This window comes from Penicillium taxi, assembly GCF_028828555.1.
Source record: "Penicillium taxi strain IBT 34144 chromosome Unknown utg000005l_segment0_segment0, whole genome shotgun sequence".
NCBI classification, from domain to species: Eukaryota; Fungi; Ascomycota; class Eurotiomycetes; order Eurotiales; family Aspergillaceae; genus Penicillium; species Penicillium taxi.
The window spans coordinates 4,131,220-4,157,424 of NW_026643207.1; the positions used below are offsets into that span (position 1 = coordinate 4,131,220).

General features: G+C 47.2%; 10 protein-coding genes across 10 annotated transcripts; 3 read left to right on the forward strand and 7 right to left on the reverse strand.

The window, feature by feature from the left end:
* Positions 1 to 1,206: 1,206 nt before the first annotated feature.
* N7495_008820 (uncharacterized protein) lies at positions 1,207 to 2,234 on the forward strand (the record flags this gene model as incomplete). Its single annotated transcript, XM_057211471.1, has 2 exons — positions 1,207 to 2,066; positions 2,126 to 2,234. The coding sequence occupies 2 exons, from the start codon at positions 1,207 to 1,209 to the stop codon at positions 2,232 to 2,234; spliced, it is 969 nt and encodes a 322-aa protein (XP_057061014.1).
* Positions 2,235 to 2,549: 315 nt separating this feature from the next.
* Positions 2,550 to 5,113, reverse strand: N7495_008821 (DUF803 domain membrane protein; the record flags this gene model as incomplete). The annotated part of the gene is made up of 2 exons (XM_057211472.1): positions 2,550 to 4,292; positions 4,343 to 5,113. The coding sequence occupies 2 exons, from the start codon at positions 5,111 to 5,113 to the stop codon at positions 2,550 to 2,552; spliced, it is 2,514 nt and encodes an 837-aa protein (XP_057061015.1).
* An 843-nt stretch (positions 5,114 to 5,956) lies between these two features.
* Positions 5,957 to 7,946, reverse strand: N7495_008822 (putative Patatin-like serine hydrolase; the record flags this gene model as incomplete). The annotated part of the gene is made up of 3 exons (XM_057211473.1): positions 5,957 to 7,178; positions 7,236 to 7,812; positions 7,880 to 7,946. 3 exons carry the CDS (start codon positions 7,944 to 7,946, stop codon positions 5,957 to 5,959), a joined length of 1,866 nt encoding a protein of 621 aa, XP_057061016.1.
* Positions 7,947 to 8,610: 664 nt separating this feature from the next.
* Positions 8,611 to 9,909, reverse strand: N7495_008823 (MOSC domain protein; the record flags this gene model as incomplete). Its single annotated transcript, XM_057211474.1, has 1 exon — positions 8,611 to 9,909. The coding sequence occupies one exon, from the start codon at positions 9,907 to 9,909 to the stop codon at positions 8,611 to 8,613; it is 1,299 nt and encodes a 432-aa protein (XP_057061017.1).
* A 389-nt stretch (positions 9,910 to 10,298) lies between these two features.
* Positions 10,299 to 12,103, reverse strand: N7495_008824 (serine hydroxymethyltransferase; the record flags this gene model as incomplete). Its single annotated transcript, XM_057211475.1, has 5 exons — positions 10,299 to 11,443; positions 11,494 to 11,631; positions 11,682 to 11,775; positions 11,835 to 11,891; positions 11,954 to 12,103. 5 exons carry the CDS (start codon positions 12,101 to 12,103, stop codon positions 10,299 to 10,301), a joined length of 1,584 nt encoding a protein of 527 aa, XP_057061018.1.
* A 1,325-nt stretch (positions 12,104 to 13,428) lies between these two features.
* Positions 13,429 to 14,048, forward strand: N7495_008825 (putative GPI anchored protein; the record flags this gene model as incomplete). Its single annotated transcript, XM_057211476.1, has 2 exons — positions 13,429 to 13,575; positions 13,635 to 14,048. The coding sequence occupies 2 exons, from the start codon at positions 13,429 to 13,431 to the stop codon at positions 14,046 to 14,048; spliced, it is 561 nt and encodes a 186-aa protein (XP_057061019.1).
* Positions 14,049 to 16,127: 2,079 nt separating this feature from the next.
* rasB (Ras small monomeric GTPase RasB) lies at positions 16,128 to 16,904 on the reverse strand (the record flags this gene model as incomplete). Its single annotated transcript, XM_057211477.1, has 2 exons — positions 16,128 to 16,772; positions 16,827 to 16,904. The coding sequence occupies 2 exons, from the start codon at positions 16,902 to 16,904 to the stop codon at positions 16,128 to 16,130; spliced, it is 723 nt and encodes a 240-aa protein (XP_057061020.1).
* A 2,304-nt stretch (positions 16,905 to 19,208) lies between these two features.
* On the reverse strand, positions 19,209 to 20,308 carry N7495_008827 (uncharacterized protein; the record flags this gene model as incomplete). Its single annotated transcript, XM_057211478.1, has 2 exons — positions 19,209 to 20,189; positions 20,249 to 20,308. 2 exons carry the CDS (start codon positions 20,306 to 20,308, stop codon positions 19,209 to 19,211), a joined length of 1,041 nt encoding a protein of 346 aa, XP_057061021.1.
* Positions 20,309 to 23,143: 2,835 nt separating this feature from the next.
* Positions 23,144 to 23,923, reverse strand: N7495_008828 (haloacid dehalogenase, type II; the record flags this gene model as incomplete). Its single annotated transcript, XM_057211479.1, has 1 exon — positions 23,144 to 23,923. One exon carries the CDS (start codon positions 23,921 to 23,923, stop codon positions 23,144 to 23,146), a length of 780 nt encoding a protein of 259 aa, XP_057061022.1.
* Positions 23,924 to 24,997: 1,074 nt separating this feature from the next.
* N7495_008829 (TauD/TfdA dioxygenase family protein) lies at positions 24,998 to 26,193 on the forward strand (the record flags this gene model as incomplete). The annotated part of the gene is made up of 2 exons (XM_057211480.1): positions 24,998 to 25,459; positions 25,510 to 26,193. 2 exons carry the CDS (start codon positions 24,998 to 25,000, stop codon positions 26,191 to 26,193), a joined length of 1,146 nt encoding a protein of 381 aa, XP_057061023.1.
* Between the last annotated feature and the right edge of the window lie 12 nt (positions 26,194 to 26,205).

Sequence of the window (26,205 nt, forward strand, 5' to 3'; positions counted from 1 at the left end):
GGAATCGTGGTCGTAATTATCTCTCATAGACCGATCTTCCGAGATCTGCCTGGGTCTTTTCACCTTCGCTCTTTCCTCGTCGTTTTGCCTGTTCTTTTTTTTCTTTGATATTACTGTGCTCTGTAGAGCCATTATCGATCTACCCACGGCGGGTAGGTGGTGCAATGTGCAGACTACCAACACTTTACCTGCACGTATCGCAGCTAACTCAATACTTGAATTCAACCTTGGAATACTTGACATATTGCTATTGTTTATCACGCACCATGTACTATCATGCTAGGTACGATCCGGGGATCTGCTGGATGCACTAGGTCAAGAGCTGGTATTCCAATAGTAGCTAGTAGCTAGCTACCTATACGCACTGTCACCCTGCGACCTCGGGTGTGTGCCCGTCGGAAGCTTCTAAGGTTCCAAGGTTGTTAATATTAAACCCCTGCAATCTGCCTACATCCCGATACATATGCAGTGGCACCTGTATGATTGAGATTAAAGTCATTTGGCTCCAGGGCTATTGAGATGCTTACTTTATGTTCCGCTCTATCAGTTTCTACTCTTTAAATCTAATCTAGTTCACGCCCGTATTGCCCGGTTGCCCTACTTCCAACCTTTTGAGGGTTGATGTACTATTTGATCCTCGGTAGACATCCATGGATTCTCTACCTATGTAAGTGATTAAGTATCCATATTCTTTGGAATCTTCCACGGCTGGAGCCTCTTAAGTGCCCCGGGCAGACATTTTGTGGGGTAATGTAAGGTCCTACTCCGCATATATATATTGCACTGTTTATACATATGAATATCGGAAATTTATGGCGCCCGAAAAACGGTACACCCAGGACATATTTACCCCAAATGCATAAATTTGAAATACTTTTGGCCAAAGGAACCTTTAACTACTAAAATGAACTATATAGAATGCCGTTGCTGTCAACAACAGAATCATGGATACAACATTCCACCACGTGACATATTAACCCTATCCCAAAACGGCAAAACCAAAACAGTGGGCTGCGAACCCATGGTTCAAGGTCACCGAACTAATGTCAAACATCTATCCGTGTACAGGTGGACCCCCTAAAACCTTACCTCAACCTGGAGCCTACCTGGGGCAGAACCTCCAAACAAAATAACCTCATCAATCACTCCATCAACCACCCCGCCACCGCCCTTCGCTCATCGTTACCTAAAACCAGGAGATTAACCATGCCCCGAATAAACCCCCCACCCGAACCCCAGAACCAGAAATTCTTCGATCCCTGGAACTCAGCTGCAACAGGTCACCAGCGCCATGCATCCGTGTACGCAGGATCAGCCAGTTGGAAAGACACGCGCGCCCTAAAACTTGCACGGCAGATGCGGAGCGGGGATTGTTTGCTTGAAGGGGATGCTGATGGGGATAAGACGGCGCGGGCGTTTGATGGGGTATGTACTCCAGACATCGGACTTGAATCGCCATCGGAGTCGAAATTGGAAACAAATGGGGGTGACTCCGTTCGGCATACTGTTAATGGGAGTGGAGAGTGGAGGTGGGTTAAGGATGATGAGGCTAGAAGGAGTCGGCTGGGTGTTAGGGATATTAGAAGTTTTATGGGTGTTGGGAAGAGGAAGGCTGATGATATCTCGAAGCTGCCGCTCGAGAAGAAAGCCAAACTTGTAGATGATGGACGTGAACGTGAAAGGGCTGTTCTCCCGCTACCGTTAAAAGCAAAATCGACCTCTATCTCTAATTCTACGCCTACCTCTACTTCGAGCTCGTCTAAATTCGCATCTACGTCTACGGAGAAATCGCCGCAAAAATCAAAAATCTTCACCGGAACAACAATTTACATAAATGGCTCAACGCTCCCAAAGATTAGTGACCACAAGCTGAAACACCTATTAGTCCATAACGGCGCCAAGATCTCGATATCCATGACCCGCAAATCTGTAACGCACGTCGTTGTCGGGGCGCCGAATGCTGTCGGCGTTGGCGCTGGTGCGGGCGGTGGATTGTCTGCTAGGAAGATGCAGCTGGAGATTGGTAGAGGTGGGTGGAAGGGGGTGAGGGTTGTTGGGGTTGATTGGTATATACTCTTCTTTTCTTGAGTTGGATTTGGTTGGACTTTTTGCTGATGTTGTCTAGGGCTCTCGAGAGTGTTGAGGCTGGGAGGAGACTTGCTGAGTCGAGATTTGAAGTTCTTCATGTTGCGGAGAAGGGGCAGAGGAGTATTGCTGGGATGTTTAGTCGATAGACTTTTAATTTCTCAGCGACTGCGCTGAGCTGGTGCGTGCTTTGCATATTATGGCGTTTTCTTGCATTTTGGAGCGAGGGCATCTTACCTTGATGACGGAGTTGATATTGATATTGATACCCTTGACTACGCGCTAAATATTTCTGAATCTCTCTACATATACCTATATGTTTGGATGTATTGAATCATAATGCATTACTATCGTTATCATATCCATATAATATCTGATCAAGAACAATAATCAACTCAGAGAAACGCCAAATTAAAGTTAGTATCTATGCAATGCGAAAGCTTCATACGGTCATAGTTTGATATCTAGAGGAATGCACCGCTTCGGCCATGGCTCTGGCTCTTTCGATGACCCTGAACCGGATCTTGACTCGGGGAAGACTCATCGGTAAAGTCGCGGCGCCAGCCAGCACTCCAACGGGAGGGATAAGTAGGATGAGCTAGAGTCGGAGCTTGACCTTGACGGTTATCGTCGTCGTGGGCCTCTGTAGAGGAAACGGAGGCGACACCGAGATTGGAAGAGTCGGATGAAACGGATCTCATACCGAGAACGGCGTCATCTTCCTGCGGGAGTGGGGGGAGCGGGTTTGGGTGGCGGTGGGTTGAGTAAGAGGATTGGGCGGGAGGTGGTGCGCGATGAGATGAGGAGTCTGTGCGGGTGCGGGTGTGGCCGTGGCTCTGGTTGTGGTTGCTGCTGGGAGGAATCTGCCAGTTTTCGTAGGGTCCTGGAGAGGCTGTGGCCTGGCGTGATTGTGGGAAGTAGTATGGGTTGGACACGGATGCTGATGCTCCATGCGACGAATAGAAGGCCTGGTGGTCCTCGTATGGTGGGAACGCCGATATGGACGAGGCGGAGTTGCTGTGCAGGCGAGCTGGTTGCATTGGTTGAGTTTCGTCGAGCTCTGACTCGTTACTATTGAGACGGTCTAATTGTGGCTCCTCTTCTGGCTGGCTGGTGCGGGAATCACCGTGGACCAAGCCAAGTCGTTCTTCTTCAGTTGCTCCATCTGGAGTGTGGTGCGATGACCGGCGCAGGATACCACGTCGCGGATTGGACATACCCTGGGGTGATGGTGAGCGGATGGGTTTGATACGGTTGAACATTTTATTAAAGGAGAATTGGCGCTGTGCTGTCGGGTCAACTGCTAGGTTGTCGGGAGTTCTAGGAGGATGTTCATGGGCTTTCTCGTCGACCCCCGAGACAGAGCGCAGAGTGTCGCTGCGCTCATGACCTCTCAAGGCCCTGGCACCATGGTACGCGGTGTCATCAGAGCCATCAGTCTGAAGCTTCATCTCTGTCATTCTCATGCTGTTTTTTGAGCCTGTGACTTCCTCTGCCTCTTCGTCTTCGTGCAGAGGAATCCATTTACCATGGTGAAGCACGTTAGAAGCACGGGCTTGGAAATCACTCATGAATGAGCGGCTGCTTTGGTGGGAGGGGGGTCGTGGTTCGTACTCGTCATGTTCGTGTTCTTCATTTTCAGGATCTGGGAATCGTGACATTCCAAGAGGTGGTAGAGGCGGTAGAGGCGGTAGAGTCGGCATTGGCTGTCTTGTTGAGGATGCTCGAGATATCCTGGGCCCGTCACCGATAACAGTCTTACGCCGGCGGAGACCATCCCATTCGATGATCTCGTTCTCATTGGGCGGCTCGAGAGAATCTTGATGCTTCTCATGATAAAGCCGTCGTGCTTCCTCATTCTCATGCGTACGGCGAGCGGATGAAACGTGGCGGAGAATAGACGCAGTACCACGAATGGAGTCCGCCTTTGGTTCATACTCGGGCTCCTCCTGTCCGACAACCTCGCGGATCTGGTCCAAATCACCCTTGAAAACCGCAGCGTCGGGGACATCTTTCGCAGACTTTGACAGCTGCAGGAGGACCACACCGGAGCAGATTTGCAAGAAGCCCATTATAACAGTTGTAATTTCGATAGCGGTACCCTTGAACCCTCGAAAGAGAATGGCAGATGTTATAATCGTGGCACTAGTGAACAAGACGTAGTAAGTTGGGGTGACGAGGGCGGCATTGAAGATATTCAGAGCTTTCTATACGGATGTTAGAGAAGTCCCTTGCGCAGAAGTAGGGGCAATCATACATTGAGATATATAATCTCTGTCAACAGCGTGCAGACGACAAAGACGAGCAAGACCCAGAAAAACCAGTGTTTGAACTGCGACTCTCCGTTAATCTGCGCCAGAATTGCCGAGCCCAAGCCCTGAGTCGCAACAACACTCAATCCACCGACCATACTGCAGATGCTGATATAGACGAACATGCTCTTCTTTCCATAGCGCGGACCAACCCAAAAGGCAGTGATGGCGGCGCCGACGATAATGACACCAGCATAGGACAAAAAGCCCGGGGCAATCACGTATTTCTGCATTTCTTGGATATCATCGACAGAAGATTGTTGAGGGGCGTTCATGGCGATGACGACTGAGCCGATAATGCACATGAAGCAGCCAACCTTGCCGACGAAACTTAACCTTTCCTTCAAGAAGATGGCTGATAAGATCGTGGTGATCACCACAGATAACGCACCGAGAGGTGTAACCAGGATTGCGTCGACAAAAGCGTACGCGACAAAATTGCAGATCTCGCCGATGATCATCAGGCTCATACCACTCCACCAGTAGAAGTTCTTCAGATATCCATATCCCTCACCTGCCTCTTCATTATACTTCACGTTTGCCTTGAGGAGACCGATTTTCTTCAGTACGAACGAGACGCCGATGAAGAGGCCAGATGCGACTGCTAGCGATATTCCGACCGCTTTGTAGACGGCTGGACGGCCTGTTGTTGTGGAGCGGACGGCGAGTTCGGATGCATGCGATAGGATGGAGTTGAGATCCATGGTGGACTCCATTGTTGAGGTGGGAATTACACTGTCCGGCAGTGGGAGAGGTCGCGGGTAAGGTGAGTTGTCCGAAGACGAGACTCCGGCGACTATCTGAGACACTTCTTTACGCCAGTTTGCAAGGGTCGGCGGCTTGCTGTGACAGTTGATGTCGGGGATTTAGTCGTCACCACGGTGGATCTTTGATAAGAGGAATGCTTCTGGAAGTGCCAAGCTGAATAATGAGGAATGCCACGAGGTTAAGGAGGACTTTAGGCTAAATAAAGTGCAGGCGACCGAGTGATTTCGTATTCGGAATGACAAGGATGTAAAGGAGAGAATTGAAGACAAGAAAAGTGAATGGCATGGAATAGTTTGAACAGGAGGAATAGGAGAAGGGAAAACAAAGAGGCTGGGGCTATGTAAACAGTGGAGAAGACGATCGTATTAAATGGTGTATGAAATGGATTTTAAATGGAGCAAATGAAGTGTCTTGTTCTCAATCTAAATTTAATCATTGACTTCGACTGCGCCACCCAGTTTATCAGGTATCCATATTATGCTGTGCGAGTTCAGTTTTCACTGGCTATAGATATCAGATATCTTATATCTTGGCAACTTACCACCACTGCTACACTACCTTTGCTCGTCAACATCGTCAACATCGTCAATTCATTATTTACCTCCTAAGAAGGTTGAATATGTCTGAAAATAAAGAAATAAATGGTTCCGTGGCCCATCGCCATTTTTTGAAAAAAAAAAAAAGGGAAAAGGGTATGGAGTTGAGAAAAGAAATGCAAGGTTAAGGGAAATCATGAAATCAGGAAGTCAGAAAATCAAGGCACAAAAAGGATATCAAGAATATCAAGAATATCACCGCACATTGTAACTAGGCTTTCGTTGCCAATTAACAGCGGGCGGTGGCTCATCATCTGGGTATGGAGGGCGCATCCCGTTATTTAAGGTAATATGAGGTTGAGAGAACAATGGCGATGGAACATAAACGTTACTATTGTTCGCTGGGTAGGAGAAAGGTGTCTTGGGAGGGACTGGCGGTGGGATGCCATTGTGAGCGATATGATCGCTGCTGTGGTGAGGTGAGCCGTAGTATTGAGATGTCGGCCTGAACTCATGAGCTGGTCGGAAACCAGTGATATCGGCACTGGAGTGTCGCGTTGGCGCCACATGTGTCGGCGATATGGATTCTTGAGGTGTTGGGTGAAGGGGAAGCGAGTCAGGTGGTACAACCCCAGCTTCAGGACTAAACTCCACAGGTTCGGCAGGGAGTTCCACGGCGAATGCATTGGAAGGCGGAGGTACGGAGTAGAAAGACTGCGGCCGAGGTTGAGATAGAGGCTGATTGGAAGAGTCGAGGTCTGACACAATAAGCTCTTCCTGCTCGAGGTCAAATGATAGATCATCCCGCTCTCCGCCAGCTGCCGCATGATCGGCCAAACGCTTGTTCATGCGGTCGATCTTGGCCATCCTGACGCCCGCATCTAGAATCATCTTCTTGACTTCGGGCTTGGAGAGATATCGTCGTGTGTTGGTACTGATATCCGCCAGTCGGTTCCATTCGTTCATGCCGAACTCGCCGACACCGACCTCAACATTGAGGCGCACGTAATTGTCTTTGCTGACATTGCGCTTGGCAAGATGATCGCGCAGCATTTGCAGGTGGATGTCCTCGCAGCCCTCGATCTTAGCAATGAGTCGTCGCCGAGCCTCGGCGAATGTGCCCAGTGAATCTCCAAAGAATCCTTCCCACCACTCGTGCTGCTGGGCATTGGTGCCAGAAGGCCGACGGCCAGTGCCGATACTGACAAAGACACCGACCTCCCGGCCGGGCCACTCATTCACCACAGCTTCATCAAGAACTTGAGGTGCCGGATTGTACGTACCTGGACCCTCGTCGATGAAAACATGCTGTCCAATCTGAATTGGCTTGAAAGCAAGGCCAGTAGCCGCAGTCGCGCGACCAGCTTGCCAGATAGTGCAGTCAAATTCAGGTGGAGGTTCTCGACGAGAGTCATAAGAGCGCAAGAAAATAGCTGGACCATTCTTTTGCGTGCCTTTGTAAAGCGCAGTCACAGCACTGGTAAAGTTAGCAATTTGAATATTATGTCTGACCTCGAGCAAGATCTACACTTACGTCTTGGTCCGATTATCTCGTTGGTCATAGAGTGAGGCCTCTGGATTACCCCAGCGGAGTCCGTTAAGAAAAAGCGAGTTTCTTTGGCTCATCGGGCCCGGAGACATGGCCGCGGGCGAATGACTGAAACTTCCACGGCTGACAGACCGCTGTGGTGCAGACACCGGGCTGTAGGGAGCATTCGAGACGGAGGAGTGAGGCTTGGCATTGGGCAAGTCATTCCCCTCCGCCTCGAAAACCGTATGCTCGCGAACGCATTCCCGAATGGCCTCCTCCAGCTTCGAGGCCTTGAACAGAGTCGATCTGAAGGGAATACCAGCGATGGTTTTGTCGGTCTCGAAAACTTTCCGGGTCATGCGAACGTAGACTTCCTTGCATGTCTCGAGATCGAGGCGAAGACGCCCAAGCATGATGGCGATCAAGCCGCCGGTACCGGTGCCGCAAATGAGGTCGAAATGATCGCATGGTTTAGGAATCTGATCGCGACGTGGTGGTTTGCCTTCACATTCAACATAGGTTCGATACATCAACTCCTGTAGTATAATGAGCATGGAATAGCCGCGGACACCGCCTCCATCTGTTGTACATGGTGAGTGACGTATCCAAGTGGGGGAGCGGGGGAATCGATCAATCGCTACACATACCAAGGGAGAGGATCCTCAGCGGAGGACCCTTTGTGGTATCTTTACGACGCAGGTTTACTTGATCCATGGCGTGTTGTAAATAGAGCGATAGGGATCGCCCTGGTATTTTGTTTTCTGCAGCGGCAGCTAATCCCGCGGCGGGGCTCGGCGCCTTATGCACGTAGATTGCGGGACGAGCGCCTGACCGGTTGGGTAGAGAGGAAGTGAGATCAGAGGTGACGTGAAACAAGTGAAATGAAGATCAAAGGGGTCGAGTTGATGTGTGACTGTACTGCGAATACGGAGTGATAGGCAGCGGCGTTTAGAGGGTGATTCAAGCCACAGGAGACAAGGATGGTCTTGTGGCTTTATTTCCTCTTTCTCTTTGAATCTACCGAATAAATCAAGGAAAATTCAAGAATCAAGGACTGAAGATCAATGCAAACTGTAAGTTCGTGAAAGAAACAACAGGTTATTCTTAGAAACTCCATCCAAAGGTACGGATTCTTTCCATGGATCCCAGGTCACGTGGTGAAGTGGCGGTGCTTACATCTGACGTAATTATGGCTATGTAAACCAATCATAAGAAATGGAAGAATACACAATTACTCCTTCTAGAAGAGAAAAGGAATAGGAAAGTGGAGTTGTTTACAGTTTAACTTGTTTTCAAATTAGGCAGTCAAGTAATTATCCGAGATTGGGGATTTACTTCCGTGATACCCAACCCTGCAGGCTAGCCAATCGACTAGGTGCTAAGGCCAGGCCAATCTATATAACGTTAGCACCTGGGCAACCTGATATGGCAAAAAAGCACTGGAGACAGTCGCCTTGGAATACTCACCAGAGACCGAGTATTTCGTACTCCGCGCCATGACCTCAACTTCATCACCAACCCGAATAACCTGTCCATCACTAGCCCGATCCAAGAAAGTATACCGTCCAAAAACAGGACTAAACCTAGCACCTTTATCTATACGTCTATCCTTCATTAGTTTCTTGAGCACAGTTCCCTGTTCACCATTGGCAAATTGCCCCGTTGAATAATCTACATTCAGGCTTACACACCGCGTACAGTTTCCCGTCAGCAGCAGTCTCGCCCGCGAGCCAATAGATAGCTCAGTCCAGAAGTCTTCCTCATATGCCTCCTCAGAGCCCGAAACGACAATGTTCGGCCGAAACTTGCTGCGGTCCATATCTTCACCTTCTGCTAACCGGGCCGAAACATCCTCAACAGAGGTCTCGGAGATAATCATATAAGGTGCACAGTCCGCGAAACTGATTTGGGATTTGTGCTTCCGGAGTAGGGCGATATGCGTGCCGAGTATCAGAGTAATGCCGACTATCACTGCAAGCGTGATGGCATGTGTGAAATTCATTCCATAATCCTCTATTAATCGGCGGGGTAAATTGAGGATTTGGAAGAGGACGAAGGCCCACAGAAGGGGAGGGAAGATTTTTCTCTTCAGAAAGACGCCGTTCCATTCTTGCTTCCAGACTTGCCAATTTCCTTTGCTTTCCGGTGCTAATGTGCCCAGGACGCTGCGGGAGAGCGGACCTAAATAAGCCAGGATTACCGGGAAGCCGAAGCATTCGCTGAACCAATCATTGTATTTGGTGTCGATATCAAAAGCGCTCGTGCGACTCGAGTGCATCATGATAGGTATTTTTTTGACCTGCGTCGCGTCTCTTCCTAGAAGTGGCAGTAGTTGGATCTCAATTCGTTTCGTGTCACGCGGCCTGGTGTCTGATGCTTCTTGCGATGACGGAGGGTGGTACGTGATGGTGATGTTTCCACGATCATCATCGGTCTTCGGCATCTCGACGGCTACTTCAAAAAGTGCCATAGCTGGATAACGCGCTACATGCATATTTTCTAGCTTGATCTCGCCATCTTTGCCGGATTCAACTTTGAGGAGCATAAATCGTCGGTCGTATTGTAAGCCCTGCATCGTGAGGATGCCTGATTCGACAGGCGTTGGCCGTAGGGACTTGATCGGGTAGAGATAGAGCTGATCATAGATGAGACTTGACTGTGATGGGACATGATGCATTATAAACCTGATAGTCTTCTTACCTGGCTTACTTTCATTGTGGCGTGCAATGTCAATTGATTGTCAAGAGAAGAAGACTTCGGGATGTTGTAAGTATTGCTTCTCCACACTCTTGTCAGCTATCTAGATGTTAGATAACGCTATCTCCTTCCAATGGTAAAACGCTTAGAATTACCTTTTTAAATGAGTAGATAAGGGTTATGCCCGCTTGGTTATGATGGAATCTGACTAAGTCTTAAAATACCCGTAGCAATCTGCACCTGTCATATGTAGCTCTATCATAAACCTGGTATTTAATGTTGGGATAGTTTTCTTGGGAAAGAGACAATTGTATGATATTCGTACGAACAGGGGAATTTACATTATAAACGTTAAAGAGAAAGGAAAATCTACTGGTCCTTAGCCCAGGGCAAGCTAAACGTGCCAACCCAGTCCTCAACCTCTTGCCGCAACGTTACAATCTCAGAGATCTCTTCACCCTCACCCAAGTACTCGAAGAATGCCTTTAAAGTACCAGGATTCTTGGCACCGCGAGTCTGGGCTTGTTCACGTGCAGCCTTGTCTAGCCTTTGCGTCAGTATCACCACGCGGTCGACAATCTCGGCCACGCGACGGAAATCTTCGGGTTGGAAGCCACGCGATGTCATGGCGGGTGTGCCAAGGCGCAGACCGCCGGGCTTTAGGGCAGACTTGTCACCTGGCACGGTGTTCTTGTTGCTGGCTACACCGCACAGTTCTAGTACACGCTCGACGCGGGCGCCGTCCACGCCGCGGTTCTTAAGATCTACCAGCACCAGGTGATTGTCTGTGCCGCCAGAAACGATGTTGTAGCCGAGGCCGCCGTTACTGGTGGACTCGCCTAGACGCTCGGAGAGCGCTTGGCAGTTGGCTAGTACTGTCTTTTGGTACTCGTGGAACTCTGGAGACTGCGCTTGTTTGAGTGCCACGGCTAGCGCGGTGATAGTGTGGTTGTGCGGGCCACCCTGGTGGCCGGGGAAGACAGAGGCATTGATTGGGTTCTCCAAGTCGTACATCTCCTTGTTGCCCTTCTTATCGGTGCGACGCAAGCCTTTGCGGTAGAAGATCATGGCTCCACGAGGGCCACGCAGAGACTTGTGGGTGGTAGTAGTCACAATATCGGAATAAGGGAAGGGGGAGGGCATGACATCGGCAGCGACCAAACCTGAAATGTGAGCCATATCGGTCAACAGATAGGCGCCAATAGAGTCAGCAATGGCACGCATGCGCGGATAGTCAATCAGGCGACTATAGGCAGAGGCTCCAGCCACGATCAACTTGGGGCGGTATGTGTTAGCCATCTTCTCCAGTCCATCATAGTCGATCAGGCCGGTCGACTCATCCAGACGGTAGGGCAGAGTTTCGAAGTACTTCGAGATTGCGGAGATCTTCTTGGTCGGGGACTGGTATCCGTGCGACAAGTGGCCGCCGTGGGGTAGATCAAGGCCCATGAGGCGGTCATGAGTGTTGAGGACAGCGGAGTAGGCGCAGAGATTAGCGGGTGAGCCAGACAGAGCTGTGAAAAGTCAGCGCTGATCATAAACTCTAAGTAGAAGTGACGCCTACTCTGTACATTAACACCCCACTCCTCGGGGTTCAAACGGAAAGTCTCTAGGGCGCGCTGTTGGCATAAGCGCTCTGAGGCATCAATGTGCTCGTTGCCACCATAGTAACGGGCTCCTGGGTATCCCTCGGAGTATTTATCTGCGCAAGTTAGGATCTGAAGCCTACCAGGAGGTTGTTGGTTTACATACTTTGCATCACACTGCCGAGAGCATCGAGGACCGCTTGCGAGGTGAAGTTCTCTGAGGGAATCAAGTTGATAAAGTGCTTTTGGCGGCTTTTTTCCTGTCTTCATTGTTAGCGATTGCTTATCGCATAGCTCGAGCCATATGACGTTGACGTACCTTCTCCAAGATATTAAAGATCGTAGGGTCAGATTCCTCAAGGGATGATGACAGAAGCTGGGTGAAGTGTTAGCAATATAATTGCGAGCTTCAGTTCAACCATTGGAGTTGAAATTTACCTTCTGTTGCGCATCTCGACTTACAGTAGATAGTCCCCGCACGAGAGGAGCTGACCTGGCAACGAACGCACGAGAGGAGGCGGTGACAATGGGAGAACAAACACTCCTCAGGGAGAGACGCGCAAGGCGCCCAGAACGGGAGAAAGACATTGTGAATAGAAAAAAAGAACACAATAGCAGTCTCAGTCTGATAGGAAGGGCTGTATCTTTTATGTATCGGAGAGCCGTCCGTTACTTCCCCGCGGAAAGCGGAAAGCGGAAAGGCCTGTTTATATCATGTGACCTCGAAGTCTATAGGTCACATGACTATATTATAGTGGAGACCAAATCATTCACCGCCTAGGCCACTTTTAATCGTCCGATCCCTCCTTTCCTCTCCTTTCTTCTTTTTCCTTTTCACACAACTAAATCCAAGATGAAGAGATGACGTCCTATCTGGTTCAGCACTCGTCGGTGTTGGTCTTAACTTATGTTTAGACCGATGTTGGACGGGCGCTGCTGAGAGGTCCTGCGTCCCATCACCATCCTTTAAGGGCCAAAAACTGTCGGATTGGACACATGTTGTGTAGAATCTTGAACAAGATTCCTGGGTACGGAGTGCTTATATTTGAGCACAAACTGGTCTATTCTATTCACAGCTGGATAGTCGCTGTTAGAATTGACGGTTATTATCCAATGCTCCTTTACAACTAGAAATGAAGATGACGAGTCTAATATTGAAACCTTGCCCTGAACCCACAAATAGCCCTAACCAGCCACCGATTACTCTCCATATCCGTAGACCGTACTCCGTACATCCTTATCTAAGGATCAACGTTGCTGATGTCACTATGGAACTGTTTGGATTGTCGCCGAGATAGTAAGAAACAAGTAAGAAGCACTAAACTAAAATATCCCTTACTCTGTCTCATATAATTCCTGCATGACTCCGATGATCCTGTTTTCAGATCAGCAGAAGATCCATACTAGCGACCCATACTGACGATGCCCTAATGCTGTTCTTCGATTCCTACTTAGGGATCCTAATCTAATAATCTACTATTAAATATGGCCTCGGATAATTATAGGTCGTACGCATTTATGTGCTATGGTCCGTGTGATAAGGTATGACGAACTAGTTCCTACGTAAATACCCAGGTAACGAGCGTGTTCTATCACAGTCTAGACTACAATTCGTTAAGATTACATGATGATATTCAGATCTACTTTTGTAATTTCCCAATTGCCACGCGGCCCCCTTTTATTCTAAGCTACGATGTAAGCCAAGTCCTGGTTCCTGAGTCAAAGCAATATTCCTATAAACATATCCATCTCACCCCCAATCCTTCTCCCTAACCACATTCCCTTACGCAAATCCCGGTTCTTAACCGAGTACATTCTTTTCAAGTCTTCTCATCATTCTAGAATCGGACCCTGAATACCTACATAATACCCTCCCATTCTTCAAATCTTATCTGACATCTCAAATCTACATTATGCATTTCTCTCTCGCTGTCCCAGTCCTGGCTCTCACCACTGGTGCCGTCGCCAATGTCGTCACTGAGACTGTTACTGCCTATACTACCTACTGCCCCGAGGCTACCAGCTTCTCGCACGGCAGCCAAACCTACACTGTCTCCAGCGTACGTCTATACTCTAAACCTTTCAGCACAGACCCTGTGTCAATTAACTTTATTTCTAGGCTGGCTACCTCACCATGACAAACGGTCCTTACACCGTCACTCGCCCACTGCTCACTGAGACCGTCACCCAGTGTAACAAGTGCTCATCCACCCCCGTCATCTCAGCCTCATCCACCCCCGTCATTTCAGTCTCATCCACCCCCGTCATCTCAGCCTCAGTTTCCTCAATTCCCCTCATCTCCACCCGTGTCGCAGCTGCTTCTACCCCTCTCGTTGTCGCCAGTGGTTCTAGTGGCTCTGGTTCCGATGATTCTGGTTCTGGTGGTTCCGGTGCCTCTTCTACCGGCACCTCTGGCGCTGGTGCTACAGGTGCTTCTGCTACTCCCGTTTTCAACGCCGGTGCTATGAATGCTGCTACTGGTGCTGGTGCTGCTTTGTCTGCTGTCTTCGGTGTTGTCGCTCTCCTGCTGTAAAGCGAATGAGGCTTCTTGGATGGCTTTGCTTTGTTGATATCGAGGTTTTAGATCGTGTCAACGGTTGGCGTTGACGGTTCGTGTATTTGATGGTTTTGGGTGTATATGCTTTTTTTCTCCTCGGTTCTTAATAGATAATACGCGAGGGTTCCTCAGAGCCTTACTGTCATCTATACTTTTTTTTTACTTTGAGATTGCTCTGGATATGTCCAAATGAATACCTTTTCTGACTGCCTTTGAGTTATCGTAAAGTAGTTTGTACACTTGGGTTGTTGAGTTTGAACTTGATATTTAGCTTTATCTTCTATTATACTTTGGAAATACTCGCTCACTTTACCAACCTTGAAACATTCACTCCTGCATCGTCCACTATCAGAAAAACGATAATTGTATCATACAGTCTATAAGCAGGATGTTCCGCCGACATCTGCTTTAGCATCTTTCCACATAGCATCCTCGGAGTTATTCTACAGCTCTAAATTAGACTTCCAACTAAAGCGAATCAGGCTATTGCTCTGATGCAATCATTATAATTGCGTTGATTTCTTTGAAAAGTTGTGTATGCGTTGCTGTCGTCTCGATACTGCTGTCTGTTACTACAAACTTGAAAGAGAAAGCTTGTCAACGCTATCGACCTAAGCGGTGACACCATCATGGATGTTCACCGTGATATTCAAAATTAATTATCTAGATATAACAACATCCTGATTCCCGATATCATTCCGAACATGTCGACGCAGTTATACGAAGTAGCTTGCTAAGATCTCGCCATCAATAATCAAAGCCCTTCAACCAAGACCAATGCTTATACTCACATGCTACATGTTACTCCGATAAGCAGTGTCTTGAAATGTCGCTCTGCAGCTCTTCATCACTTTCAATGCAAGTGGAGTCGGCTAGTTCGGACCAGACAGAGTGAGAAGCGCCACTTGGGTGGGGCACATCATGTCTTACATACTTTGTATCTCCAAATCTGCCATCTGTAGTGCTCAACACGCCGTTCATAACCCTTGAATATGTTACCCAAGAGTTTGGAGCTTAGCCCGTGGGTTTGATTGGAGGTGGACTTACGGGCTTATGCACCTAGGCATGCATGTTCGATCTTGGTAGTATATTCAAAGACTTAGATTTAAAGATATGGAATCCATGTGTTCACGGAGGTAAACTTCCCGAGGTCCAAGGTTCATCTTCATGGTATTCCAAAATGTAGTGTGCAAGTGTGGAAATCAGGTACGAGAGCAATCTCAGATGTAGTCAGTCACTTCCAAAGAGGGATAAGAATGGCAGATGAAGATAGGTAGCCGACTCGGACTGATGATTTCGAATATAGCTCTAGAGTGTTTATGGTGCTGAAAAAAAGAAAGAAAAATATTGACTGATGTTATGTGTTGAGGGGTACGCTACGAGGCGGGTAGTTGAAGGAATTGGAAAATTACGGATTGGGAATTGTGTAAGGTGTTTAAAGAGTAAATTATGAGCGTTAATGTCTGTCAGCTGATTATATTCGCTAGCAGCTGACCTGTACCTGTAGCCATATGGGAATAATAATGTTGCAAGGATTGATCTGTATTGTCTATATACTTGCAGAAATGGCTGGAACAATAAAACAACAAACTCTGTCGTAGGGTATCATATGCGATCTTCTGGCGTGGTTGCCTGGGAGATTTTTTTTTTCCTGTGGGGTCGGTTGTTCCATATTCTCAATCAGACTAGGTCTTCGTCGAAGTCCAGGAAATACCCAGTCGCGGCCCCGTCGGTTCCAAAGAGAAATCTGCAAATCGGAATGGGGTGGAATGAAAACGAGCATCCCAAGCTGAAGCTCTGTGATGACAGAACAAGCGTTGAAAATAAAGTGTGTGAGAGAGAGAGAGAGAGAGAGAGAGATGTTCGAGAGAAGCGATAGGCCGCCAACGCCGAACAAGGTTGTAACCAAAAAAAAAACAAAACCACCCTCCAAATGCACCCGAGAGACCAAGGAACAGAAAAGAAAAAGAAAGAAAAAAAGAAACATAAGGAAAGAGGTGAAAGATAAATATTATAGCCATCAAATAGTACGCCCCAATGCCGTTTGGAACCCAATCACAGCACGATACACTGTCGACTGCGATGCCGCGACCGATCGGGGCGGAAAGACTTGGGATATTCAGGACCAGAGTCTCGGTCGCGGTGACTAGAACCGAAACCAGGCTGACGACGATCTTGACCACGGCCCTGTAGAGCTTGTCGCTGTTGACGTAGCATGCGGACGACGTCGTAAAAGGCCTTTTCGACATTGATGCAATTTTTGGCGGAAGCTTCAGTAAATTCACATCCCAGCTCCTTTGCGAGAGCCTGACCTTCCTGTGCGGAGACGGCGCGCTCAACGGCCTTATCGCTCTTGTTGCCAACGAGCATTACGGGAACGGGTAGTGGCGACCCACTAGCCATAGGAGAGTTGAGGTAGCTGGGGCCAGAGGGAGAACCCGAGCTAGAGGATTCCTTAACCATCTTGATTTGGTTATAGAATTTGGTGATACGTGAGAAAGAGGCGCGTGATGTGATGCTGTAGACTAGGACAAATCCTTCGCCATCTCGGATCCACTGGTCGCGCAATGCGGTGTATTCTTCCTGACCGGCTGTGTCGAGAACCTCGAGCATGCAAGACTGTTGATCGATTACGACTTGTTTGCGGTAGGAGTCCTCGATGGTGGGATCATATGTTTCGACGAAATGATTCAAACATAGCTAAGGTATGTTAGTTGAGATTGAAGTGGAAGTGAATGATTAATGATTACAAACCTGAATTGTCAGAGCAGTTTTCCCAACACCTCCATCACCTAGCACCACCAGTTTGTACAATGTCATTTTCCCCGACATGATGAGTAAGATATATGTGATGTAAGGGGTAAGAGCGGGCGAATTAAAGATTGGGGTGTGAGAGCGAGACAGAGTGAGAGTGAGAGAAGAGTGAGCTTTCCCTCAAATGACGAAGGGGAGGGGGAGAAAAGAGGGGGAAAAAGGACCCAGTGTGCGAAATCTGGTACGGGCAGTGGCTGGAACTGAGTGGAGTTTTGGGTAGTCTTGGGTAGTTAACTTAGTAACGAACTTAGTAAGAGTCAAAATGTAAGAAAATATTAAAGAAGGGGGATTGAAATATTAATGTGAAGAACACTGGAGGGTTTTAATTCTCCCGAGACGGTCTCGGTTATAGCTAGAACTAGTACTAAGAGTAAAAGGAATCATAAATAAAATAGTCATTTAAATAGACTAATCTTCCTGCTAGTCAGTTGACAGCTGCAACTAATAAATAAGATAAATAAGATAAATAAGATGGATAGATCTCATACGGAGAATAACGGACTACCGATGATTGCTTACTAACCTTTAGAGTCTATTATTACTGTGTATATAGATAACATCCTCTCATCCTCATCTTCATCTATCTTCATCTTCATCTCTCATTCTCACTTCATTTCTGATTTAATTTAGTGTGATCCCGTTCTATATTTAATCCTCATCCTCGTTCTATTCTCTCGATCATCGATAAAATTCTAAGCACAGGGCAACTGTGGGTAATCAGATTCGCGGGTCCAAAGGGGGGCTAAAATGTACTTCGTACACACAATTGCAAGGGAAACTACTTTGCTCCGGTGGAGTACTGGAGCCGTTTCTTTTTATTTTTTATTTTTTATTTTTTCTATTTAGTCTCTTTAGTCTAAAAAGCACTGTTCTCGGAGCACGTGGAAAAAAGGCTTTGATTTTACCCACTTGAAGCTATACATCCTCACCCTTCAACCCCCCCCCCTTTTACCACGAACTCTACAACTGAGCAGTAAGAATTGGTGAGTTCATTCCTTTCTGGATTCCCAAGGTTCCCAAGGTTCCGAATTCTAAATTTCCAACTCGCTTCTTAGTTCCTATTCCGAGTGGACAGGCATCCACCCGCGGAACGGCGCGTGGTGTTCCGATAGATCATCCTAAGGCTTTCCTGGAATGACAGGTGGATCTTTTCTATTCATTTCTTGACCAACTACTGAGTAACCTACACACTAATCAATCTAACTAGTTGATGTACGGTCAATTGCCTCTATTGCTAACTCCATTTTGATTACCGGCATATCACTACCGCAGCCCACGACCGCAGACTTGGGTCAACCTTCCTACTATAGAAGTTGAGGGAAGTGCCCTAACCTGATCGATATGCTTCTGGTATTTTCTAGGGTGCTTTTTCAATAAAAGAAAAAAAGGTAGATCTGCCAATTGTCAGAAGGCTATTTACATACCCATACCCCCTTTCAGATATTTCACTCTTCCTTTGACCTAGTCATGAACTATGCGCTCCTTTCTCACAGCGGCTGCCAACGGAAATATCCGAGGCCAGATCTAAAATGGGGCCAAAGGGCCAGAGGGCCGAAGGAACCATATTGACGCCTTCCTTATTGGGATTTGGGGTTGACAGGGGTGACCCCGTTCATGCGCCGTTGACAATGGAGAACGTCATGAACATCCATTGGTCAACGATCGAAAAGACGAAAAGCCTGGACCGGTTCTTTTCTTTTTCTTTTTCTTTCTTTTACCCTCGCGTACGCCCCTATCATCCTTCGCCCGTTTCACCGAGCGATCGGTCATACACCAGGGGGTTCCGATGGGTTGGATCTTGGGTGAACAACGGCGGAATCGGTCAATGTATGGAATTTATGGTTCATTCGGGTACCCTGGGCCATTCCTTCTCGGGGATCAACCGTTTCGCTAGCACGAACCAACTCGCTTCGAGAGAAAAGCTTTATTGGAGTGGGGGAGCTTACAAAGTATGAATAAGTCTGTTGCTGTGGGGTCGACGAACATTCTACTCCTTTGCGTATTTAGAGTACGTAAATACTAATGTCACCGATGGGTGAATGGATATAGCTATACCACTAATTAGAAATGGCCAATGGGTATCTTCAGTGCCGCGCCACTTCTTTAGGTAATTATCTGTGTGGCTGGACAATGGAGTTCTAGTCTGACTTTTCTTTTTTTCTATAGTTTAAGTACCGCAAGTCACCACGGTACAAGTCATGATGATTTAAGGTCATAGGTGACTACATAACTTGTAATTATACCGAATGAATCTTAGGATAAGGGATGTGGTTCCGAAACCTTGCTATAGTCTCCCCGTCTCCAATGGACTACGTGTAATCCCTACTTCTGAATATCCTTCAAGAACCCCGTAACTCTGTCCACCAAAATGCGCCGCGGCTCAGCCTGATCCGGATCACTTAGCGCGTGCGACGCACCTGGAATGACCATACTGCGCGGATCCCAAAACTGATGTCCACCGGCATCAATAGCCCTCTGCCATCGCCTCAGCAACCCCTCCTTATTCACCCAAGGAGGTACAGACTGGTCGCGACCAGAATACAAAACCAAAAGTTTTTGTTTTAATAGACCCCGAGCCCCAACCATACCAAACGTCTCTGCAAGCCGCGCATCACTCAGATCAGAACTGAAGTAATCATCTTCAGCCGGCTTCGCAGGACTATCCGGGCTGACAAGACTAAGGAACCGCCGACTACTCAACGCAGTAGACCCATATCCGATCCGCGACGTTAGTGAGAGAGGCACAAGTGTATCAACGCCATCCTCAAACGTCTTGCGCGCACCCTGAACAGCGCGGTCGTAGATATCCCGCATCTCAGCAGGGCTATTCCGCTCCGTCCCGACCTGTACTTCCCAAAGTATACCCTCACGATCAGAGACAGACGCCTGCATAATGACGCCGTCAACGGGCGGGCGCGTAACAGGCACACAATTCTGATCTAAAATCGGGTGTGCAGGCCGCGGGTTCGGCGCATTGATGTAGTGCATTACATCCTGGCTACCAGTCGAATGGCCCATAAGAGCTACCTTCCCAGCCCCGAAGTGAGGCTCCTTGTAATCCCGGATATAATTCACGCATGCGGCTAGCTCGTCGGTGTCTTGGCCTAGTCGGCCCATTCCCCATCCACCGTATGAGCATGAGAGGATCAGAGTGAAGACTGTCCAGTCGGTGCCTTCTACTGCGCGGATAATGTCATTTGTGTAATCGACTGTGCCGAGGCCGTCGCCTAGTCCGCCGACGAAGATGAGCGTGTTGGTTCGAGATGATCCTTTGGTATATTCGAATGCTAGAAGGCTGGAACTCTAAGAATGGGTTAGATTCGTGCTGGCTTTTTTTAGGCTTGAATGGTGGCTTTATTTACTATGTTATGGAGGATTCCGGGCTGCCCCTTCGTCAATGAGGTCAGATGTTTGAGCTGCATGGTGTTGTGTAGTTGTGCAGTTGTTTGCGGGGAGGAAGATCTGATAAGATAGTGCGCCGATAACCGGAGCTGGTCATTTCCGCTTTGGGATTTAGGGCATCTAGATAAATTCATGAGGTCTACAGACTAGCTGCAACTCTCGGATATTTCCTTCTAAAACTACAGGCAAATATGTGGGTAGAAACGTTCTCCTATTTGGAGCCTTATGACCCCAGTCCTCTACATTGCTGTCACAATGGTAGAAAGACTAGAGTCAACTTTGGAAAGACTATAATTCCTAGACGGAGAAAGTAGCGAAGATGAAGTTTCTTTTCTTGATTCTCCAATTATTTGGGCACTCAATTCAACCCAATTGATCTTTCATCTTCAATCCGGCTTGAAGTCGTAAAAGTGGGTCATATATTTGATATCCTGAATAGTTTCATAGACTAGGTGACCTTGGGATTTAAGAATCGCAAAAACAAAAAAATGACAAGTTTTCCATATAAATCACCTAAAGAACTTAAAAATGATTGGAAAATGAGGTGGACACAGATGGGATTTATAAAACTCGGAAACAAATACTTTGCCCAATAGTAGGAGTTAATAAGGCTTGTAATCTGGTTGTATCCAGATGCTTTTAATATGCATCACCGAAGCATGCCTTCAACCTCTGGTGAGTATTATCTCAGGCTACCATATGAGCCGCAGAATCAGGAGATAAATATTACTCAACTTTTGAACTTATTACTATGACTTAACTAAATACCCAATTCCAAAGGTCACATCTGAAAGCTCTACTGATCTACACCTTAACGTATCTACTTCTAAATAGCTTCACAAAATAGATATTAGGAAGTGATCGAAGGGCGCAAAAATGACAAAATGACGTGTCCGAAAATATGCATCCACCTCGGACCTGAGACCTCGAAGGCACCCTTCCTTAGTAGCACTGTACCGATCTTGACTCCCAATTCACCGATTTAGCAATCGCATGTGTATGCAATTGATTCAAGGCGAGGAGAGATTGAATAAATGTTGACAGCCATGAGTTGGAAATGCTTCCACCGCGTATCACTCATGCTGATAGTGTTGTCCATGGATATTATGATATTCTACAAGGATTTTACATTCTGTGCCTAGATTATGTCCAAAACCTATTACAGGGACTCAAGGCTGCAGAGGTCTCATTACCATCAATATCTGTGTACATTGATCTTCAAAGCTGCAGAACCTTGGAATTACCTGAAGGTTCCCTTCTAACTATGACTTTCTCTTGCCTTATCTTTTACCATCTTCTCACAACGTCGCTGCAATATTCTTTCCCAGATTCACCTCACTACAGGCGACCTCAAGAGTGCATCCAACAGTATGGCGCCCATGATCAGCGAGAAACGGATCAATCAATAACAGTAATTCATGCAGTTTTATATGATTTCTTAAGTCGATCAACTGTTCAAGGTACGTTATATGCGTTACTATGGATCTGGTTTCAATCCTGAATACAGGAAGCGAAAATTTCTCGAGATAGTTCACTGGCCAAGTTAGTACAGATAATAGAAAGCGTTGATACTTAGGTAGTTCTCTCTTAGAAAAAAGGATCTACAACTCCCCCAATACAGGTTCGCTTTTGCGAAGCAAAGTCTCTTTCTTATGACCCTTGGTATTGACCTCAAAGGAATTCGGGCATTTCTAAGCCTTTCTTATTATCTCACCTCAGATTATACCAGCCTCAAATGATAAGCTAGGCATCGGGTATGTCGAGCTTCGGGCGCTTGAAAGTTATAGGCACGCTTTGTGGATCAAGTTTCTCGTCAATATTATCCTGCAGGCTTCAATTTCTCTTGTCTGTATAGTATCTCCTGTTTTTATGGACTCATACTCACCTAATAGCCCAGAAATCAATGATCTTGGATGTTGGTCAATCCAAAGACCACTTGACTCTCCGCTTCATTTTCCATTTACTCTTCCGCCGAGAAAGCCATTTCTCCCGAGGAGTTCAGAAACGAGAACCGGGAGTACGTTCTTGGTGTGGCATAAGCACTATGATGCATTGCTGCGAGGAAGCACCTGGGTAGCGAGGCACTGCGTGTGTGTTGGTGAGGCAGGGCTTATAGCCAACCTTCCAGATATCCCCCACCAAACCCTTGAAATGAGCTAAACTATTATAAAATAGGATGAATTGCTCTTTATTCCTACTCACTTTGAGTCATCAGCATGCCAAAATCTGTGTCTAAGGCACGAGGCTGGTTGATGGATGATTGTTAATCACAACTTCCGAAGTTGTGGCTTCTAGATCCTCACCCTTTTGAGTGCCACGCAGCACAACCTAAGATTCTTCAATGTTCCTATAGGCAGTTGACTGCAAGGCTATTTGAATTCTAATGTGAATTAGGCCAAGATACCTTTACTGGAGATTGATCAAAATGTACCTCGGCATTAAAAATGGCCACTAATTGCTTCTGTCCTTGCAGCCTTGATATTTGCCATCAGTGGCTACTTCAATGATATGATCCCAAGTTTACAACTACCTCAAAGGATAACTTAGAATCTTCCGTTCTTAAGGTCAAGTGCTCAAAGTCGGATGTTATCGTATCCAGAAATCAAAGTTATGGCTGATATTAAACAATAAAGTTAAATCAAAAAAAGAATATATTTCTTCTCTCGCTGTTTTTCTAGTTCTGTAGTGGATAAAGCCTTCGGAAATTGCTTGTTCAGTTGGCTTGGGAGGCCACGCAAGGCCGTCTCAATTTGAAGGTGAATTAATGTGGATATTTCAAGTGTTTCCGAGTTATAACAATCTTCCACGATTCTTTTGGAAATCAAATTATTCTAAAGCTGATATGGCTAGAATATCTATTCGATTCCCAATAGCCGAGCTACCTCGTTAAAGCCCCCTGTATTCAGTTCAATCCAGATATCAACGAATCCATCCTCCCTAGCCTGCGCAATCTGCTCAGCATTCCATGTATCCTCTGCTTCCCGCTCAACATAGATCGTGTGGAATCCACAGTCCTTCGCAGCTTTCAAATCATGAAGATGAGCCGCCACCAAAGCACATTGACTGGGTTCAACCCCCAGCAATTTCGCTGCACCAAGATACACCTTAGGTGAAGGTTTGTAGGCCTGGAAGTTTTCAGCACTTACAAGATGCTGAAAAGGAAGAGACCCAAACTCTTTGAGATCTTCCAGCAGAGAAATATTCCCGTTAGACAGTGTGGCCGTGATAAATGCAGTATTAAGCCGTGCCAATCCAGAGACGCTATCTGGCCAAGGATTGAGCCGATGCCAAGCAAAAGTCAGATCCCGTAGCTCGTCATCAGAGAACAAATCTCGGAGTCCCCGCGCAGAGAGGAGATCTTGTAGAGCTGTGTAGTGGTGCTGATCTACCGATACGAATTTTTTGGAGGGATCAAAATCTCTCGTAAATACTGCATATGACATCCGCCATTCTTCGACTAGGCTGACCCAATCTGAGGTGGTCAATTGTGATGCGCGCACTCGGGCTTCGGTAGAGATTTCCTTGGAAGGATCTGTCAGAGCTTGTTGGGTTGCACTGCTCAAGGCGGTTGTGACACAAGATCGCCATTCGACGACTGTGCCAAAAGTATCGAAAAGTAGGGCCTTGGGCTGCATGGTGCGGGGTTGGCGGTTGAAACGGCTAGTTTCTCGACTAGGGTAGGATATTACTGGAATGTTATTTAGTATTTTAGGAATCAAGATCAGAATATGATATTTGATATGTCGAATGGATAGATCTGGCCGTTAGAAGTTAAAGGGTAAGACGTGGCAGCTGAGTCAGTCTGGGGTCCGGGGTCCGGGGGAACCGAGGTCATCTCAACTGCATCTCACGGAACGGTTCCGTGGATATACTTATCTAAGTAATATTTATACCCAGATGATCACGATCCAAAGTTGGATCGTGTACTCGAGGGGTTGACACCTTTACTCTTGCAAATCATTCCTTTCATATGATTGAACATCAAGACTGCCCTATCATTTTAAGGACCTCGAGGACTTTGACTCGAGAAACATTTATTCGCTGGCCCGAATCATTGTACGATGATTTGACTTTCAAAAGCAGCTGGGCTCTGGACGGACTTGGGCTATGGGAAAGGATCCCATCCTGCCCAGTTGAATTGAAACAAAGCACTGGAGGCTGACCTGCAAGCTACCCAATTTCTCCGAGAATGGCGTAACTGCTGTGAACTCAAGATAGTTATCACGTTTACATGGCGTGCTCTATCTATATGGGCTAATCTAGAAGCCAATATAACCGGAATTGAGGTTTTGAATGTTGTGCTTTGGCAACTTAGTGATGTGATGCGGGGGACTATCGAATGAAGCTTCGATTAAAGATAAGTCACCGTAAGAATTGTCGCAGTGACATGAGTCGATAAGCCAAAACTAATCTGCCGATATCTGAAGCTACAGATTGATTCGTTGTATGCATTAAAAGCATGGATCTGACGGCATTTGTAGTGAAAGACGCCATTGACCCCCACATTTTGCTCATGGTGAAGCAACCAACGCAACAAAGACGCACCATATACCATCCACCAGCTTAGAAATCCATGAGAGGACTAACTCGTCATATGATAAGATTGAGTTATAATGGCGAAGATGTAAACTTACTTATAATGAGACAACTCCGGCGAGTCTCTACGGAATCACCACTCGATATCAGATTTTATATCACCATTTGCAACTATGGCCCCATCAGCAACACCAGTCGCTCTTCCAATCCATCCTGGCATCAAGGATGTGAGAATTCAGAAGAAGGATACCCTACCACTCCCTGACGCTGCCCGAGAACGCCTTGAGAAAGCGGGCATCGATCTCTCCAACGGTTACCCATCACGCCCAGCAGCTCCTCTATATCTCGACGATGCCATTGCAATTCGCAATACCCCTCGAGAGCATATTGAGGCTGGTGCCAGGGCAGACAAGTCCAAATCTTCTTTGTTTTCAGCAGCCAAGGAAGTGAAGAATCTTACCAACCACATCGGTACCGAGATTGTCGGTCTGCAATTGAAGGATTTGACAGATCAGCAGAAGGATGAACTGGCATTGCTGATTGCTGAACGGAGTGTCGTGTTTTTCCGTGATCAGGACCTTTCTCCCCAGCAGCAGAAAGCTTTAGGTGAATATTATGGAGAGGTCGAGGTTCACGTGAGTTCATATCTTCTTTTGATGATGTTTCTCTTGCTAATTTCCTGCAGCCACAAGTCCCACAGGTACCTGGTGTGCCCGGTGCTTCCGTGATCTGGCCTGCGTTGTGGGCAACTGAACGAGGGGTATCATTCAGGAAGCCAGGAGGTGCATCGAGCTGGCACACTGATCTCGTTCATGAGCTGCACCCAGCGGGAATTACCCATCTCCATAACGATGCTGTTCCCTCCATCGGAGGAGACACTCTATGGGCAAGTGGTTATGCCGCATATTCCAAACTATCTCCGGAATTCCGCAAGTTTCTGGATGGCAAGGAAGCTGTGTATATTAGCGCACACTCCTACCTGCCTCGTGATGACCCAACTCTTGGACCTCAGCGCATCGAGCGTGTTCATCCCCTAATCCGAGTTCATCCTGCTACTGGCTGGAAAGCTTTGTGGGTCAACCGCTCTATGACCAAGTCTATTGTCGGTTTGGATAAGGCTGAGAGTGACTTGATTCTCAACTATCTTTACGATGTGTATGAGAAGAACGTTGATATCCAGGTCCGGTTCAAGTGGACTCCAAGAACCTCGGCTCTTTGGGATAACCGAATCACCATTCACAATGCTTCTTGGGATTATGAGGGAGGCGAGCCAAGACACGGAACTAGAGTGACGACTTTGGCGGAGAAGCCTTACTTTGTGGCTGATGCTCCAACAAGACGTGAAGCTCTTGGACTCAATGACGAGTAAGCTAGTCAACTA